This window comes from Heterocephalus glaber, unplaced genomic scaffold (genome assembly GCF_053883595.1).
Source record: "Heterocephalus glaber isolate CG9 unplaced genomic scaffold, H.glaber_assembly_v1.0 deba00000546, whole genome shotgun sequence".
Lineage (NCBI taxonomy): Eukaryota > Metazoa > Chordata > Mammalia > Rodentia > Bathyergidae > Heterocephalus > Heterocephalus glaber.
The window spans coordinates 40,293,164-40,311,530 of NW_028258147.1; the positions used below are offsets into that span (position 1 = coordinate 40,293,164).

The following is an 18,367-nucleotide window of genomic DNA, read 5'->3' on the forward strand; positions in this document are numbered from 1 at the left end:
AAATAGATGCTTTGCATCAGCTCAAAGTCCACTATTACTTGTTATAATTTTATCTTTAGAGCACATATTTAAGTGCTAACTGGCCAAATACAGGGGTATAGGTTAGAATAGAGTTAAATTAGTGTTAATTACAGATGTAAAAACAACTTCAGTGAACATTTTATTTTAACTAAATTTTAAATGATTAAAATTTGTTATTTTAAAATAATTACTTTTATTGAGAGTGTCTTTTTAAAGTCTGTCATGCTTTGTAAACATTATCCATGTAATTCTTTCAACTCTGTTAGATGGTGGTTTTGACATTTTACAAATGAAGAAAGTGTGTTAGAGATGAGACGTTTATTAGGTCATATAATTTGTAATTTGACAGAGCCAGCTTTCCAACTTATGTCTTAAACATTTTGCTTTTCTCATTGTATGATCTGATTTTTCCTGATGTTTGATTTTGGCCAAGTAGAAAGTCAGATTATTATTATTATTATTTTTTATTTTATTTATTTATTTATTTTTTGAAAGTCAGATTTTTAAGGTGCTGGAGAGAGAAAAATTGAAATGATGCGGTTGTGCCTATTTGTGTGTTATAGAGAATTATAGAAGCTATATTTTTCTTAAAAAGCTGTGTTTAAATGTACTGAATTATCGTCATTTTTTTGTTTTTGTTTTCAGGTAACAGATGCATATTATTTATTTTATTTAAAAAAAATGAGTGTAGCTAGCATTGCATTAAGAGTTGAAACTTGGCTTTTAGCTACATGGCATGTTAAAGTACCTCAAATGTGGCTGGAAGCTTGCATTAACTGGATCCTAGAAGAAAATAATAATGTTAATTTGAGTCAGGCACAAATGAATAAACAAGTATTTGAGCAATGGTTACTTACTGATCTGAGAGATTTGGAACATCGTCTTTTACCTGATGACATTTTAGAAATTCCAAAAGGAGAACTGAATGGATTTTATGCTCTGCAGATTAATTCCTTGGTTGATGTAAGTCAACCTGCATATTCTCAGATACAACGGTTGAGAGGAAAGAATACTACAAATGATCTAGTTACAGCTGAAACACAAGTTACCCCCAAACCTTGGGAAGCAAAGCCTTCTCCAATGTTGATGCTACAGCTAACTGATGGAGTTGTACAAATGCAAGGAATGGAATATCAGTCTATTCCAGCTCTTCATAGTGATCTTCCTCCAGGCACAAAAATTTTGATTTATGGAAACATTTCATTCCGTCTTGGTGTTCTTTTATTGAAACCAGAAAATGTGAAAGTGTTAGGAGGTGAAGTAGATGCTCTTTTAGAAGAATATGCACAGGAAAAAGTGCTTGCAAGATTAATTGGGGAATCTGATCCTATAGCTTCAGTCATACCAAATAATTCTAACCAAAACATCTCCAAAGTTATAGATGTTCTAGATCCTGTGTTAGGACCTTCTGATGAAGAACTCTTGGCAAGTCTTGATGAAAATGATGAGCTTGCAGCAAATAATGACACCTTGGAAAGATGTATCAACACAGGTAGTTCCTTGAACACTGTTTCTGTGAGACAGTCAGATTTTGAGCCAGGATTCAGTTCCCCAAGACCAAAGGAGAAACCACCAAACCAATTTCTGTATTTCACTGATGGGGAATTGGATGACTTTTCATTGGAGGAAGCCTTGCTTTTGGAAGAAACTGTCCAAAAAGAACAGATGAAAACTAAAGAATCACAGCCATTGACTTTGAACAAAAACACAGATAAAAGTATGGAGAGATTTTCACATAAAACTACTACTCTGAATGACTTTTCTTTGATTTGCAAACAAGGCATTAGTAATTCGAATGAAAATATCTTACCTGAACAGATGACTCATGAAGACAGGTCTTTATCTGCTACAGACCAGAATAGTAGTGTTTTTTCAGGTCATCGTAACGTACCATTAGCACATAATTTTACAAATAAAGATAAGAATTCAGAGGCAGATAATAAAGTAAAACAAACCAGCAGTTTGGATGGACATTCCTTAAATGATAAAATATTAAATAGTGAGCCAGTCAAGAGTTTACAAGTTTCTAATGAACGTGGTCACCACTTACAGGTGTGTTCTTTAAGATCAGAGAGAAACACTGATCTTTCTGTTGGCACAGATTTGTATTCTCCACCCTTCACCTATCTCTCTGTTTTAATGGCCAGCAAACCAAAGGAAGTTACAACAGTGAAAGTCAAAGCATTTATTGTAACTTTAACCGGAAATCTTTCAAGTTCTGGTGGCATTTGGAGTATAACTGCAAAGATTTCTGATGGCACTGGATATCTAGATGTAGACTTTGTAGATGAAATACTTACCAATTTAATAGGGTTTTCAGTACTAGAAATGAAACAGTTAAAAAAGGATCCTCCCAAATATCAAAAGTTCCTGGAAGGTTTGCAAAAATGTCAGAGAGATCTAATAGATTTGTGCTGTTTAATGACTATTTCATTTAATCCTTCCTTGTACAAAGCAGTGGTACTTGCATTACAAGATGTTAATATGGAACACCTTGAGAACCTAAGGAAGCGATTGAATAAATAACATTAAATAGTATTAGAGAACAATTTAAAAGAAGGAAGTATTTAAATTTGTTCACAATTTTATTTTTGAAACTTTTATTGGTTCAGATTTCAGAAAATGTGTTCTTTTTAGTTTATTAATCTTCAAGGACTATTTGTGTGACTCTTAATTTTTGGAACCTTATGGGATAGTATGACCAAAAAGTATGATGTTGAGTAATCCAAGTCATTTCCTTCCTACTATAATTTGCATAAACTTATTATATATTCTAGAAGAGTTCAGAAATTGAGGCATCATAAACAAGCACATGGAAGTACTCTGGTTGAAGATGAAAACGGGGAAATGTTTGTTACAACAATTGTTTCTAATAAAGTGGGGTTCACAAATGTAAACAAGTTTTTAGAACAATGCTTTGGTTGTTTTCATGTTTAGGCAGTTGAACATCAGATTAAGCTAGCTTCTTGCTGAAATTGTTTTTGTAAAAAAATGAAGTTTTATAGCTTATTTCAATTTGTTTCTTTTAACTCAGCATCTAGTTTCCTCTATTATGGTATTAACATCTTATATTACTAGGATATGTCTGTTATTGAAACAGTATGCATCATTCAACAAAGTCTGTCATTTAGATTTCTTAGCTTTTCTCTCTCACTGCTTTTCTTTTCTTTTTTTTTTTTTTTTTTGGTACCAGGGATCAAACTCGGGTCCTTGTGCTTGCAGGGCAGGTGGTGGAACCACTGAGCTAAATCCCTGGCTCTCTTATTGCTTTTCTGTTCCTGGATCCTATCCAAGAAGTGTCACATCCTGTCATCCTGGGTCCAGGGTCCTCTTGTTGCAGTAGCTTCTCAGTTTCCTTGCTTCTGACTTTAGTAGGTCAAGCCCTGTTCCTGGTATCTGTCTGCTGTTTGTCTCATGATGAGACTGGGGCTGCTCTGATGTTTGCTGCACCTCTGCTGCAACATAGCAGTGTTTCACTGTCTGCAACCTGAGCTGTATCCAGCTGTCGTTGTTTGACCCATTCATGGGTCCATGTGTGTCTCCAGCCATGCCCATTTCTTCTGGCCTGCTGTAACTGTTGGTCACTGCAAGAGGATTCATACCTGCTAGAGAACTATTGGAGTAGAAGTTGGGATATCTCCAGTTTCTTTTGTAGCTCCTCCATTCTCACATACATGGCTGCATTCTCTGCCATGAGGATGTAAAGCCTTTCTTACAGTTCTGGGTTTTGCAGTGTCAGGTGCTTGTTGCCTTTGTTGTTCTTAGACACCTCCAACCTGAGGGCATCAAGCACTTCAGTTGATTCCTCATACTTGTCCACCTGCTGCTGCTCCATCCAAGACAGCAGATGTAGTCCACATCAGCACTCTCCTACACTGTCGGAAAGATTTCAGGTGGATAGCAAGTTCCTCAGACTCTTCTGCTGTTACCAGGCTGCTTGATGAACATTAGCAGTGGCTGTCTGTAATTCTTCTGAGACATCAGAATATGGTCTGAAGATGAACTTGCAGCTTTTCCTGTAGAGCTACCTGCTCCTTTGTCAACTGCGGCTGACATTGCTCCTTTTTTCCAGGTGTTCCAGAGTATCTTGGTTCTGCTGTTTCAATACTTCTACTTTGCTACTAAGTTGTTTGTTAGATAGGTAGAGTGTGAGGCAACTGTTAGCTCCTGGTACCAGCTTTCCTGGTCTTTCATCTTTGCAGATTATGGGGCCCTCACCTTTTGATGTAGGATGTAGGCTCAGACACAGAACTTGTGAGAAAGTTGTGTCATGCTCTTGGTTGATGAGAAAGTCTTGGTTTCATCTATGAGATTGGCCATTGTCAGCATCATAGTTCTAAAGTGATGCTGGGGAAAGGACACTGCCAAGTGACATGTTGTCATTAGTAGAAGGTGGTGGGAAAGAAGTAGCTAGGTCTTTGAGTGCATCCTCAGGGGAGTGACAATCACCAGCAGTGGCTGTCTCAGGGTTACTGCTATTTTTAATCTTTTTTCACTCCTACAGGTCCACCAATGCTTTTTCTTTTGAAATTCTGGCAACTTTTTCTTGGCCACAGTCAATTTTGTATCTTGTTTCTTCTGAAAATCTGGGCCAGGCAGGGGGAAGAGTGGTACCACATCACCACAATCCCATCAACCACTTGCTTATTTCATTTTAATTAAAAAATGTTTTTCCCCCACAATATTTATTTACTTGATTCAGTAGTTTTTTTAGCTTATTCAAACTAATGCAGATGTTTGAAGTTTAATTTCTTTTTAAATTTTATGCAATATTTTTATTTTTTTCTTTCAAGTTTTAATTATTACATGTTTGCAGTAGATACTTATGTTCATTGTGAGGAATTGGTACACATATAAAATTAAGCATTTAATCATGTTTGTTGTATGTATAGATTTTTAAAAAATGATAAGATGAAGGAATTTGGTGACTGCTATTGTTGAGAAATTTGTTTTCCATTGGTAAAGTATTGGTGTTCCATGTTGAGTGATATTGTTGAAAGTTAATAATTATAGATAATTTTATTTCTTTTTTTGATAATTTTATTTCTGATATGTTGAAGACCCCCAAAGACTTGTTGTTTATATTGTTTAAAAAATTAAAAACCGGTTGATAAGATTTGATCAGACTTTCAGATGCAATTGCTTTGTTGGCTTTTATTTTGCCAAGATGTTTTCAAGAATAGTTTAAATGGCATGTTGAAAATATTGAGATCACTTACTGGATAAAAGTAAGGGATTTATTCATATCTTTAAATATAATTATCCCCTTTGTGAATTAACTATACATGAGTCTTTTAGTTTTATTGTGAGTGCTGATTGTTTTAAAGCTAAGCTGTTTACCTCTCTTCCACTTTACTGTTACAAAGTTATCTTTGATAGGTAAAGTTATTTTTACTAATCTTCAAAAAAAAATGTTAATAGTGCCCTGAATTTTAAGACATTAAATGCTCAATAAATGAAGACATTGTGTTTCATTTTAGTGAAAATGTAACAGGAAATATCTTGAAGTAAGACATATATGTATAAAGATATGATATAAAAGTAGAAGGAAAAAAAGGATTGGGGATGTGGCACAGTGGGAGAGCACTTAGCTACCATGCACAAGCCCCTAGGTTTAATCCCTGGTACCACAGAAAAAGAAAAAAGACTAGAAAAAAAGGGTTTTAAAAACAATTTTACATTGTTGTTTGAAGGATAATTGGTTCAAAGTTTAAGAACACTGACCTTTTATTTGTTGTAATAGTAATTGTGTCTGTATACTTGGATATACATCTCTTTTATTGTAAGAGATCTAAATTTGATGGTATCTTTCCTTACCTTTTTTTCCCTAAATGTTCTCCTCTTATACTCTCTCTCTGGTGTTTAAAAAGTTTGACCATATTTTCTTTTTTCTGTTAATTTTATTTTTTATTTTATTTTTTAAAATAAATTTTATTTTATTTTATTCCATTCCCCCCAAGCCCCTCCTCTCCCTATGTACAGAAGCTTTGTTTCCATTTTTTCCTTCTATTTTCACTTTTTTTCTTGTGCCTTCCTTCCTTTCTCCTTCCCACCTCTCTTGCTCCCCTTCCCACTTGAACATTTTCTTCCCATTTTCCAACATCCATTATACATCTCAGTCCTTATTTCCACTTTTGGTTTCTCACACCAGAGAAACAATGCGGTATTTAAACATGTGTGTCTGATTTATTTAACTTAAGAGTATGGTCTCACGGTCCATCCATTTAGCTATAAATGTCTGAAGCTCATCCTTTATGGCAGAGTAGTACTCCATTGTATAAAAAACTGCATCTTTATTGACTTGTCAGTTAATGGACATTGGAGCTGTTTCCAAGATTTAGCTACTACAAACTGCTGCTGTAAACATGAACGTCATATATTGCTGGTATGATGCTTTTAATTCTTTTGGGAAGGTACCAAGGAGAGGTATATAGCTGGGTCAAATGGAACCTCTAGTTTTAGTTTTTTGAGAAATCTCCACACTGATTTCCACAGTGGTTGCACCAGTCTACACTCCCACCAATAGTGGAGAAGGGTTCCTTTCTCTCCACAGCCCCTCCAGCATTTGTTATTGGTTGATTACTTGAGAGCAGCCATTCTTTCTGGAGTGAGATGGAATCTCATTATTTTAATTTGCATTTCACGAATGACCAGTGATGTTGAACACTTTTTCAAATATATTTATTTGCCATTTTTTTTTTGTTACCAAGGATCAAACTCAGGACCTTGTGCTTGCCAGGCAGGTGGCAGAACCACTGGACTAAATCCCCGGCCCTATTTGCCATTTTTAATTCTTCATCTGAGAAGTGTCTTTTCATTTCAGGTGCCCATTTTTGTATTGGGTCTTTAAATTTGAGGGGGTCTGATTTCTTTGAGTTCTTTATATATTCTAGATATTAGTCCTTTATCTAAATAGGTGGTAAAATTTTTTCCCACTCTGTGGGTTGTCTCTCCACTCTGTTGGTGGTTTCTCTTGTGTAAAAGCCTTTTTTTGGTACTGGGGATTGAACTCAAGACCTTGTGCTTGTGAGGCAGGCGACGGCACCACTGAGCTAAATCCCCAGCCTGCAAAAGCTTTTTAATAAGATGGGGTCCCAATTGTTGATTCTTTGTAGTATTTCCTGTGCAGTCTGGGTTTTGTGTATGAAGTCTTTGCCTACTCCTGTAAGACCTTATTTTCTCCCTCCATATTCAGCCATTGAAAAATGTTTCCATCTATCCTATATTAATTCTCAGTGCTTTGTTTCTGTTGCTAGTCTTATCTGGCCTGGATTATTCTAGTGGTTTACTAACTGGTCTTCACTTTATATTAATTGTACTTTATAAAACTAAGTACAAGAAATCTTAAATTTATTTTTTCCTGAGAAAAGGTAATTTTCAAAAAAGGTAAAGTCGTGGCTCTCTTCCAGATATAAAATTCAACATGGGGCCGGGGATTTAGCTCAGTGGTTTCGCCGCCTGCTGCGCAAGCACAAGGACCCAAGTTCAATCCCCGGTACCAAAAAAAAAACAACCCAAAAAACAAAACGTGTTACAGCAGGAGCCAAGCAAGATACACAGTATAATGTTTCAAAGTAAAAATCAAAAAAGTACAAATTGATAGGAAGTAAAGGAATGATCAAATTAATGTACAAATGGAGTCAAAGTGCTCCTACAGTGAAGGGAAATCAACAACATTGGTCAGTACAGATGTTGCATATTTATAGACAATTCTTTGCATTCCTGTCGGTCACTACAATTTATAGTCTACAACTTGCAGTAAAAGCACTTGATAAAACTTACCTGTTAATCATAAAAGCTCAAACTTCCTGAGGGAATTTTTTTTATAGACCAGGATTTCTATTTTAATTTAAAATAACTCGTACACAGTCCCCTCTCCCTTCACATAATCTGTGGTGGTTGTTCATATTTGGCATACACCTGAGTTTATGATAATAAGGTGACATAGCATGGGGCCCCAAGACAGACCAGCTTATTAGATCACCGGAAAGATCAGCTGATTAGAGGGCCCCATCTGTTGACCTCCAGGAGAGGGAGAGGAATGGATATTAAACTATACAAACTTGAGTTGGGGGCCAGGGATTTAGCTCAGTGGTTCCGCCGCCTGTCTCGCAAGCACAAGGACCTGAGTTCGATCCCCAGTCCCCCCCCCCAAGAAATAATAATAGTAAAAAACTTCAGTTGTGCATGGCGGTGCACACCTATAATCCCAGCACTAGGGAGGCTGAGGCAGGAGGATCACTGAGTTTGAGGCCAGTCTGGATTATATAGCAGGACCCTGTCTCACAAACCAAGCCAAACCAAAAAAAAATACAACAACAACAACAAAAAGCCAACCCTCAAACTAGGTGTGATAGACATACCTATAGCCTAAATATTTGGGACCCTAGGACAGGAGGATGTGTTTGAGACCCGCCTGGACTACAGTGAGAAGCCCTGTCTAAAAAACAAAAGCAGACTTGAACAATGAGATTTGATGAGCTGAAGTCAGCCAACATTTCTTCCCTATTAATGATCAGCTTACATTCATGGTTCTCAAATTGTGTGCTGAGGTTCCCCAAGTATGGATTACTACAACCATTGCCACATTGTGATTTTTGAAAGTTTTCGTCATCTGGGGATTCAACCTAAACCTCACACATTCTAAACTTGCACTCCATGGAGCTATTTCCCAAGCTCCCCCCCCCCCCGTTTCTTTTTTCCTTAAACCCAGAGCCTTCACACTGAATTGCATTCCCTTTTTATTTTCAGACAGGATCTCAATAATTGCCCAGGCATGACTCTAGTTTGTAATCCTCTTGGTTCAGTTTCCCAAGGGCTGAGAAAATAGGCATATGCCACCGTGCCTGGCTACTGTCTATATTTTTTCCTAATGTTATTTTTCTTCTGTTTTTCTTAAACCTGTTAAATGTCTCAAAGAAACTTGTTTTCATTTTATTTGGTATTAATCAGTTCTATAACATCCTTTTGAAAGTTTCCACTTTCTTACCTTTTACAGTTGTATTTATTTCATTATGTTTCATACTTTAGACTTACTGTTTTTGAATTATACACAAAGTCCATTTGTTTTTCAGGCTTTTAAATTTTCTTGTAATTTGCACTTACTTTGGGAATATATTGTATGAGGTGTAGTGTATGGTCTATGTAATTTTCTTTTTCATTTCAAAATGATTTAAGAAGTTTTTAGTGATTTTAATTTTTCAATTCAGAGAATTTAAACTTCTTTCAAATCATTGTCTTAGTTATTTTCTCATCACTGAGATACAATACCTGACACCCACAACTTAAAGAAAGAAAGGTTTATTTTGGCTCAAGGTTTGTAGAGGTTTCAGTCCATAGTTGGCTGGCTCCAAGGCAGGACAGCATGGCAGACGGGTAAGGCTGAGGAGGCTTGCTCATGGGATGGCAGTGAGGAAGCAGAAATGAAGGGGGAGGGAGATAGACACTCCAGGTTGTGCCCCCAGTGACCTCCAACCAGGCTTCACCTCCCAGCACACCTTTAGCTATAAAAACATCAGTGGACTAATCTACTGATGAGTGTCAGCCCCCATGATCTAATCATTTCCCGAAAACCCACCTACAAAAACATAGGGCTTTGGGCGGGACATCTAGATATAAACCATAACATGTTTTTTTTCTTTAATCTTGTTCATTTCCAGTTTTATTATACTATAACAATGTAACCTTGGCCTAATGAAGACATTTTTGTATATCTCTTGCTGACTATATACAGATTCTATATGCAGCTATAGGATTAAGTTTGTATTATCTAAATTCTCCATATTTATGCTTTAGAAATTGTTTTATTCAGGCTGGGCATGATGGTGGTTCACACCTGTAATCCCAGCACTTGGAAGGCTGAGGTAGGATTGCCACAAGTTTGAGGCCAGTATGAGATACATAGTGAGTTCAAGGACAGCTTGAACTGCATAACAAAACCTTGTCTCAGAAAAACTGTTTGTTAAATTTCTTTAAAATTTTTATTAGCACAGTACATGTTTGTAGTACATACTGATTATATTCATTGTGAGGAACTGGTACATGTACATAACACATACCAATTCTTTTCTTTCCCCTTTCCCTCCACCCCGCCTTTATTTTCCAGCATCAGATTACTTATAAATCTTCATAAAGTTAATTGTCAAACATACAGATTAACTAGAGTAATAGGCCAAAAAACATAAAACACATAAGACGATTATACTAAATCAAAGTACACTTATTTTTTTATTTTTTATTTTTTTCAAAGTACACTTTTAGATGTGTTGTCCATGCTGGAGTACAATAACTTTTTTCTTTTTTCCTATTATCTCTCTTTTATTTTGTACCTTATTCATATATTGAGTTTCCCTCTCATATAAGAGAAACCATGGGATAGTTAAGCTCGTGTCTGATTTACTTAACATAGTCTCAAGGTGCACCCAATAATCTCCAAATGACTCAAGTTTATTCTCCTTTATGGCAGAGCAGTACACTGTTGTGTATAAATACTACATTTTCTTCATCTGTTGGTGGACATATCGACCCCTTTCGAGAGTTAGCTGTTATGAATTGTGCTGCTGTAAACATGCACATGGATGTATCACTGTAGTGTGATGTCTTTAACTCTTTCGGGAAGATACCTTAGGGAATAGCTGGGTCAAAAGAAATGTCTATTTAGTTTTTAACTGAATAACACCCTCTTGAACAACCAATGGGTCACAGAATCATTAAAGAAATTAAACAGTTTCTACAAGTAAATGAAAATGCCAGTACAACATACAGGAATCTATGGGACACAATGAAAGTTCTATGCAGGAAATTTATAGCAGTGAATGCCCATATTAGGAAAACAGAAAACTCAGATAAATAACCTAATGCAGAACCTCAAGCTCCTAGAAAAAGAAGAGCATAATGAATCCAAAGCTCATACAAGACAGGAAATTATAAAGATTAGGGCAGAAATCAATGCAATGGAGACTAAGGGAACAATACAAAAAATCAATGAATCAAAGAGTTAGTTTTTTTTGAAAGAATAAAATCGATAAACCTTTAGCCAACCTTACCAAAAAAGGAAAGAAAAGGCACAAATACATGCAATTAAGAATGTAAAAGGTGAAGTCACAACAGATCCAACAGAAATCCAGAGGATCATCAATACCTACTATGAGAACCTCTACAATAAAATGGAAAACAGAAGAAATGGGCAGATTCCTAGATCCATACGAATTGCCAAAGTTAAATGACGATATAGAAATTATAAACACCCCAATCACAATGAGTGAAATTGAAAACTTAATTAAAAATTTACCAGCAAAGAAAAGCCCAGGTCCTGATGACTTCACCACTGAATTCTACAAGACATTTAAAGAACAATAGGCGTTACTCTTTAAATTCATCAAGGAAATTGAAAGGGAAGCAATACTTCCAAATTCATTCCTGGAAGCAAGTGTTACTTTGATTCCAAAACCAGGGAAAGACCCAACCAAAAAAGAGAACTACAGGCCAATCTCCCTAATGAACACAGATGCAAAAATCCTCAACAAGATACTGCCAAACAGAATACAGAGGATCATCAAGAAGATCATACACCCTGACCAAGTTGGATTTATCCCAGGGATGCAAGGATGGTTCAACATTCGTAAATCAATAAATGTAATACACCATATTAAAAGAGTCAAAATCCATATGATCATCTCAATAGATGCAGAAAAAGCATTCGACAAAATCCAGCACCCATTCATGATAGAAACCCTACAGATAATTGGAATAGAAGGTCTTTATCTCAACCTGATTAAGGCTATCTATGAAAAACCAACAGCAAACATCATACTAAATGGTCAAACACTGAAAACTTTCATGCTAAAATCAGGAACCAGACAAGGATGCCCACTATCACCATTCCTGTTCAATATAGTTCTGGAAACATTAGCCACAGCAATTAGAAAAGAGAAAGAAATAAAAGGAATAAAGATAGGAAAAGAAGAAGTTAAACTGTCATTATTTGCTGATGATACGATACTTTACATAGAAGACCCAAAAAACTCTGCCAAAAGACTTCTAGACTTAATTGACAGATTCAGTAGAGTAGCTGGATACAGGGTCAACACTCAAAAAAACAATAGCCTTCTTGTACACAAATAACAGACTCACTGAGAGAGCAGTTAGGGAAACAGTTCCTTTTATAACAGCACCCAAAAGAAGGAAATATCTAGGAATCAATCTAACAAAGGAAGCAAAAGACCTCTACACTGAAAACTACAGCACTCTGAAAAAAGAGATCAAAGAGGATACAAGAAAATAGAAAGACATCCCTTGCTCCTGGGTAGGAAGAACCAACAGTGAAAATGGCCAGACTTCCAAAACTACTATATAGATTCAATGCAATGCTGATTGAAATTCCAACAATATACTTCACAGAACTAGAGAAAACAATCCAAAAATTCATTTGGAACCATAAGAGACCTAGAATAGCTGAAGCAATTCTAAGCAACAAAGATGTGGCTGGGGGTATCACAATCCCCAACTTGAAACTATACTACAAAACTACTTTGATAAAATCAGCATGGTACTGGCAAAAGAACAGACCTGAGGACCAGTGGAATAGATAAGATGCAGAAACAACTCCAGACATGCTCAGCAACCTCATCTTTGACAAAGAAGCCAACCACCGTCATTGGAGGAAAGATAGCCTATTTAATAAATGGTGTTAGAAAAACTGGATTTCATCCTGCCAAAGATTAAAACTAGACCTATATCTATCACCATGCACTAAATTAAGATCAAAGTGGATTAAAGATATAAATATTAAGACAGAAACACTAAACTTGCTGGAAGATAAGTTAGGTAGTACTCTTGAAGACATTGGCATAGGAAAAGACTTCATGAACAAAACTTCAGCAGCATGGGAACTAGCAGAATCAACAACTGGGATCTCATCTTATTAAAAACTTCTGCACTGCAAAAGAAACCACCAACAGAGCTAACAGACAACCTACAATATGGGAAAAACTTTTAGCAGCTGTACCTGAGACAGGACTACTATCTAGAATATATAAAGAATTGAAAAAAATCAGACCCCCCAAATTCAAAGACCCAATTCAAAAATGGGCATCTGAAATAAACACATTTCTCAGACAAGGAACTAAAAGCAGCAAACAAATATATGGAAAAGTGTTCAACATCACTCATCATTCAAGAGATGCAGATGAAAACAACACTGAGATTCCACCTCACCCCAGACAGAATGGCTGCTATCAAGAAATCAACCAATAACAAATGCTGGCAGGGTTGTGGGGAGAAAGGAACCCTTCTCCATTGCTGATGGGAGTGCAGACTGGTGCAACCAGTGTGGAAGTCAGTATGGAGATACCTCAAAGAGCTAGGACTAGAGGTCCCATTTGACCCAGCTATTCCCCTGATGGGTATCTTCCAAAAGAATTAAAAGAATCATACCACAGTGATATATGTGCACCCATGTTTATAGCAACACAGTTTGTAATAGCTAAAGCTTGCAAACAGCCCAAGTGCCCATCAACTGGAAACTGGATAAAGAAAATGTGTGTTTTTTTTTTAATAAAATGGAGTACTACTCAGCCATAAAGAACAAAAAACTAGAGACATTTATAGCTAACTGGATGCATATCGAGACCATACTCTTAAGTGAAATAAATAGGACACACGTGTAAATATGAATCGTTTCACTAGTGTGAGAAACTGATAATGTAAACAAGGGTTAAAATGATTAAAATGAATAATTGATAATTTGAAATAGGAAAAAAGGTCCAATGACAGGAATGAAGGGAGGGGAAGGGGAAAGGAACAGAGGGAAAGGAAAAACTATGAGAAAAGAAAACAAAATGAAATCTATGTAAATAGGGAAGGGTGGAGGGGGTGAAGGGCACACAGGTAATGGGGAAAAAAGTAAGAACCAAGATATATCATGTACAGGTACAAACATCCAGTGATAAATGTAAACGAATTGTATACCTAAAATGTATCAATAAAAGAACTAAAAAAAAAAATGTCTATTTAGTTTTTAAAGGAATCTTCATACCTATTTCCACAGTGGTTGTACCAGTTTACACTCCCACCAACAATGAATGAGGGTTCCTTTTTCCCCACAGCATTTATTATTTGTTGATTTTTTTTTTAGTTTCATACATGTATTAACTGTTTTCTTTCATTTCCCAATGTCTATTGAATAACAAATTACCAGCAATTCCAACCATAAATTAAAAAATCAGATTAGAAAAACCTCTTTTATAAATGCAGGTTTTTTCTTTTGATCATAGTTACTATGTTCTTTGTTTAAACACAAAGCTTATTCCTTTTTCATTGTCACAAGTTCACAAAATTTATGAAAAGGCTTCACTCTTTTTTTAAGCTTAATTAAAAGCAACTCAATTGAACACAACAGACATCAACTGGTATTATTACTTAAACAGTAAATGTAAGGTTTTGACCACTCAGCAGATGCTGTGAATCTAAAGCACCCGTCAAACATTCTACTCTTAACCTATAGCTTTTGTTTAATAAATGATATACAAAGAACTATTAGATGATTTCATCAGCAGGCCAAACTGTTTGCCATTTAGCTAGTCACAAACATATTTTGGCTTTAAAATGAATCAAAATACTCCACAAGCCTACATGCAAGGGAAAAGCAAAAATAGCCATATTTTTAAGTTGCAATACATTATATTAACTATTTTATGGAAAGGCTTATTACTAGATCATTGCACCATTTCTTCCTTAAAAATTTAATAAGCAAAAAAATGTAATAAGTAGATAAGGATTTTCTAAATAAGTCAGAGGTAAAAATAAAAAGACCTGAACAACTTGACAAACACCAAGAGAATAATTTTGAAGCATTAACTGTTAATGGTACTACTTGTTTTAAACGACGGGTATTGAGAAGCATAGCAGTCTTTAATCAGGCACTTGATAGGAGTATTTTTTAAACTAGCACACTCAATACATGGGGATTCAAACACACACACGCACCCTCACACACACATACGACTTTATTTCAAAGGATTAAAAATGGCAATTACTTAGAATCCAGTGCCAGCAGGGATTATAAATCCAGTGAGTATTTTGTTTTTCAATTATTCATAGAAAATTTAATCCTGATTAAGAATCAGTTATAGTTTGAGTCTAGATGTACCCCCAAAGTGTCATGAGCTCATAGGTGGAGCTTTTCAGAAGTACCTAGATCTAGAGTGTGTGATACTGGGATTAAGTGTGATGATGCTGGGACCAAGGATGTGTGATTACTAAATTAGTCCACTGATTGGTTTGGTATAGTTCTGAGTGTGGATAATAGGAAGGTTGTGAGTGCTACCCACCCTGAGGGCAGATAGCTTGACAGGGCTGAGGATTTAGCTCAGTGGTTCCACCACCTGCCTCGCAAACACAAGGTCCTGAGGTCGATCCCTGGTACAAAAGAAAAAGAATATAAGGGAGAGGAAGAGGGCTACTGTTATTACTTTCTCCTTGTTACTTCACTGCTTTGCTGCCTTCTGACCCCCATGAACTGTTTCTCCTCTACAATGCCCCTCTGCCATGACACTCTGACTTCGAGCTAGACAACTATGAACTGAAACCTCTACAAACTGAGCTGAAATAAATCTTTTCTCCTTTAACTTTGGGTGTCAGGTATTTTGTCTCAACAAGAAAAATAACCAAGACAGTATCCTTAGGCAGGAATTCATGGGTAGTTGATGCGTGAAACCAACATTTAATGTAAAATACTTATGTTAATTTAATCTGTATACAGCTTAATTATAATTGGGGATTCAATATAAGAGAAATGAACTATATCAGGATTAAAAATTTAGTAGCATAACACATAGTACCTTTCTTTTTAAACATAAAACTGCTTGTCTCTTTACCTAAGTACTCAGATTTTAACATCCTTTCTCCTTACAACCAGTGTAATGTATCTAAGTTTTATTTATAAATTATTTGTCAAAAATCCTTTGCTAGTCAAGCTAAAACCTCAACTAGAGCTAAAAATGAAAAAAATTAGAGAATAATGCCATTCACAAAAGCTTATTCATTTAATTGTGAACATTTTATAGTCATTTCCTGAAATTATTTTCTATTCTTTTAAACTCTAATATGAGATGTGTTTCCTTTAAAGATAAAAATGAAGCAATTTTTAAAATCAAGTGTATTACACTGAATACATAGCTGGACTAGTTTGGATATGTATAAGCAAGTAATTATTAAACTGATTACTTTTTCTTTGCTTAAATTATTTTATTGGTACATTTTAGGTATACAGTACATGTACATTTATCATGGGGTGCTTGTACCTGTACATGATGGATCTTGGTTCTTATTTTTTCCCCACTACCTGTGCGCCCTTCACCCCCACATCCTTCCCTATTTACAAAGACTTTGTTTCCATTTTTTTCTTTTCTCATAATTTTTCCTTTCCCTTCTTTTCTTTCCCCTTCCCCTCCCACCTCCCCAACCCCTTTGGACCTTTTCTTCCTATTTCAAATTATCAATTATTCATTTTAATCATTTTAATCCTTATTTACACTTTCAGTTTCTCACACTAGTGAAACGATTTGGTATTTACACATGTGTGTCCTATTTATTTCACTTAAGAGTATGGCCTCGATATGCATCCATTTAGCTATAAATGACTCTAGTTTTTCATTCTTTATGGCTGAGTAGTACTCCATTTTATAAAAAAAAACCCCCCACATCTTCTTTATCCAGTTTCCAGTTGATGGGCACTTGGGCTGTTTCCAAGCTTTAGCTATTACAAACTGTGCTGCTATAAACATGGGTGCACATATATTTCTGTGTATGATCCTTTTAATTCTTTTGGGAAGATACCCAGCAGGGGAATAGCTAGGTCAAATGGGACCTCTAGCCCTAGTTCTTTAAGATATCTCCATACTGACTTCCACAGTGGTTGCACCAGTATGCACTCCCACCAACAAAGGAGAAGGGTTCCTTTCTCCCCACACCCCTGTCAACATTTGTTATTGGTTGATTTCTTTTTTTTTTTTTTTTGGTACAGGGGATCGAACTCGGGTCCTTGCGCTTGCAAGGCAAGTGCCGGAACCATCGAGCTAAGTCCCCGCCCCATGGTTGATTTGATAGCAGCCACTCTTCCTGGGGTGAGGTGGAATCTCAGGATTGTTTTTTCATCTACATCTCTGGAATGACCAGTGATGTTGAACATTTTTTCCTATTTTTATTTGCTGCTTTTACTTCTTTGTCTGAGAAATGTCTGTTCATTTCAGATGCCCATTTTGGAATTGGGTCTTGATATTTGGTGGGTCTGATTTTTTAAAATTCTTTATATATTCTAGATAGGAGTCCTTTTTCTAAGGTACAGCTGCTAAATTTTTTTCCCCCACATTGTAGGTTGTCTTTTAGATCTGTTGGTGGTTTCTGTTGCAGTGCAGAAGCTTTTTAATAAGATGAGATCCCAGTTGTTGATTCTTTATGCTAGTTTCTGTGCTACTGAGGTTTTGTTCATCAAGTCTTTTCCTATGCCAATATCTTCAAGAGTACTACCTAACTTATCTTTCAGCAAGTTTAGTATCTGTCTTAATATTTAGATATTTAATCCACTTCGATCTTAGTTTAGTGCATGGTGATAGATATGGGTGTAGTTTTAATCTTTGGCAGGTTGAAATCCAATTTTTCCAACACTATTTATTAAATAGGCTGTCTTTCCTCCAATGAAGGTGGTTGGCTCCTTTGTCAAAGATAAGGTGCTGAGTATGTCTAGAGCTGTTTCTGCATCTTCTGTTCTATTCCATTGATCCTTGGGTCTGTTTCTTTGCCAGTACCATGCTGTTTTTAATCACAGTAGCTTTGTAGTATAGTTTCAAGTTGGGGATTGTGATACCCCCAGCCATGTCTCTGTTGCCTAGAATTGCTTTTGCTATTCTAGGTTTCTTCTGATTCCAAATGAATTTCTGTATTGTTTTCTCTAGTTCTGTGCAGTATATTGTTGGAATTTCAATTGGCATTACATTGTATCTATATATTAGTTTTGAAAGTATGGCCATTTTCACTATGTTGGTTCTTCCTACCCAGGAGCAAGGAGATGTCTTTCCATTTTCTTATATCCTCTTTGATCTCTTTTTTCAGAGTGCTGTAGTTTTCAGTGTAGAGGTCTTTTGCTTCCTTTGTTAGATTGATTCCTATATATTTCCTTTTTTTGGGTGCTATTGTGAAAGGAATTGTTTCCCTAATTTCTCTCTCAGTGAGTCTGTTATTGGTGTGTAAGAAGGCTGTTGTTTTTTGAGTGTTGACCTTGTATCCAGCTACTCTACTGAATCTGTCAATTAAGACTAAAAGTCTTTTGGCAGAGTTTTTTTGGATCTTC

The 18,367-nt window shown here is 36.0% G+C and overlaps 1 protein-coding gene across 6 annotated transcripts in view; it reads left to right on the forward strand.

The window, feature by feature from the left end:
- The window catches only part of Rmi1 (RecQ mediated genome instability 1), a 262,437-nt gene that overhangs the window by 14,228 nt on the left and 229,842 nt on the right, over nucleotides 1–18,367 (forward strand). For 2 of the 6 annotated variants that reach the window (XM_021242595.2, XM_013078757.3), the window contains one exon: nucleotides 667–8,480. The exons of the other annotated variants lie outside the window; for them this stretch is intronic. In XM_021242595.2, the coding sequence (XP_021098254.1) occupies nucleotides 703–2,547 (1,845 nt within the window). In that variant the 5' untranslated portion in view covers nucleotides 667–702 and the 3' untranslated portion in view covers nucleotides 2,548–8,480. Of the gene's footprint in view, nucleotides 1–666; nucleotides 8,481–18,367 lie in introns of those variants that run through there. 6 annotated transcript variants of the gene reach the window in all.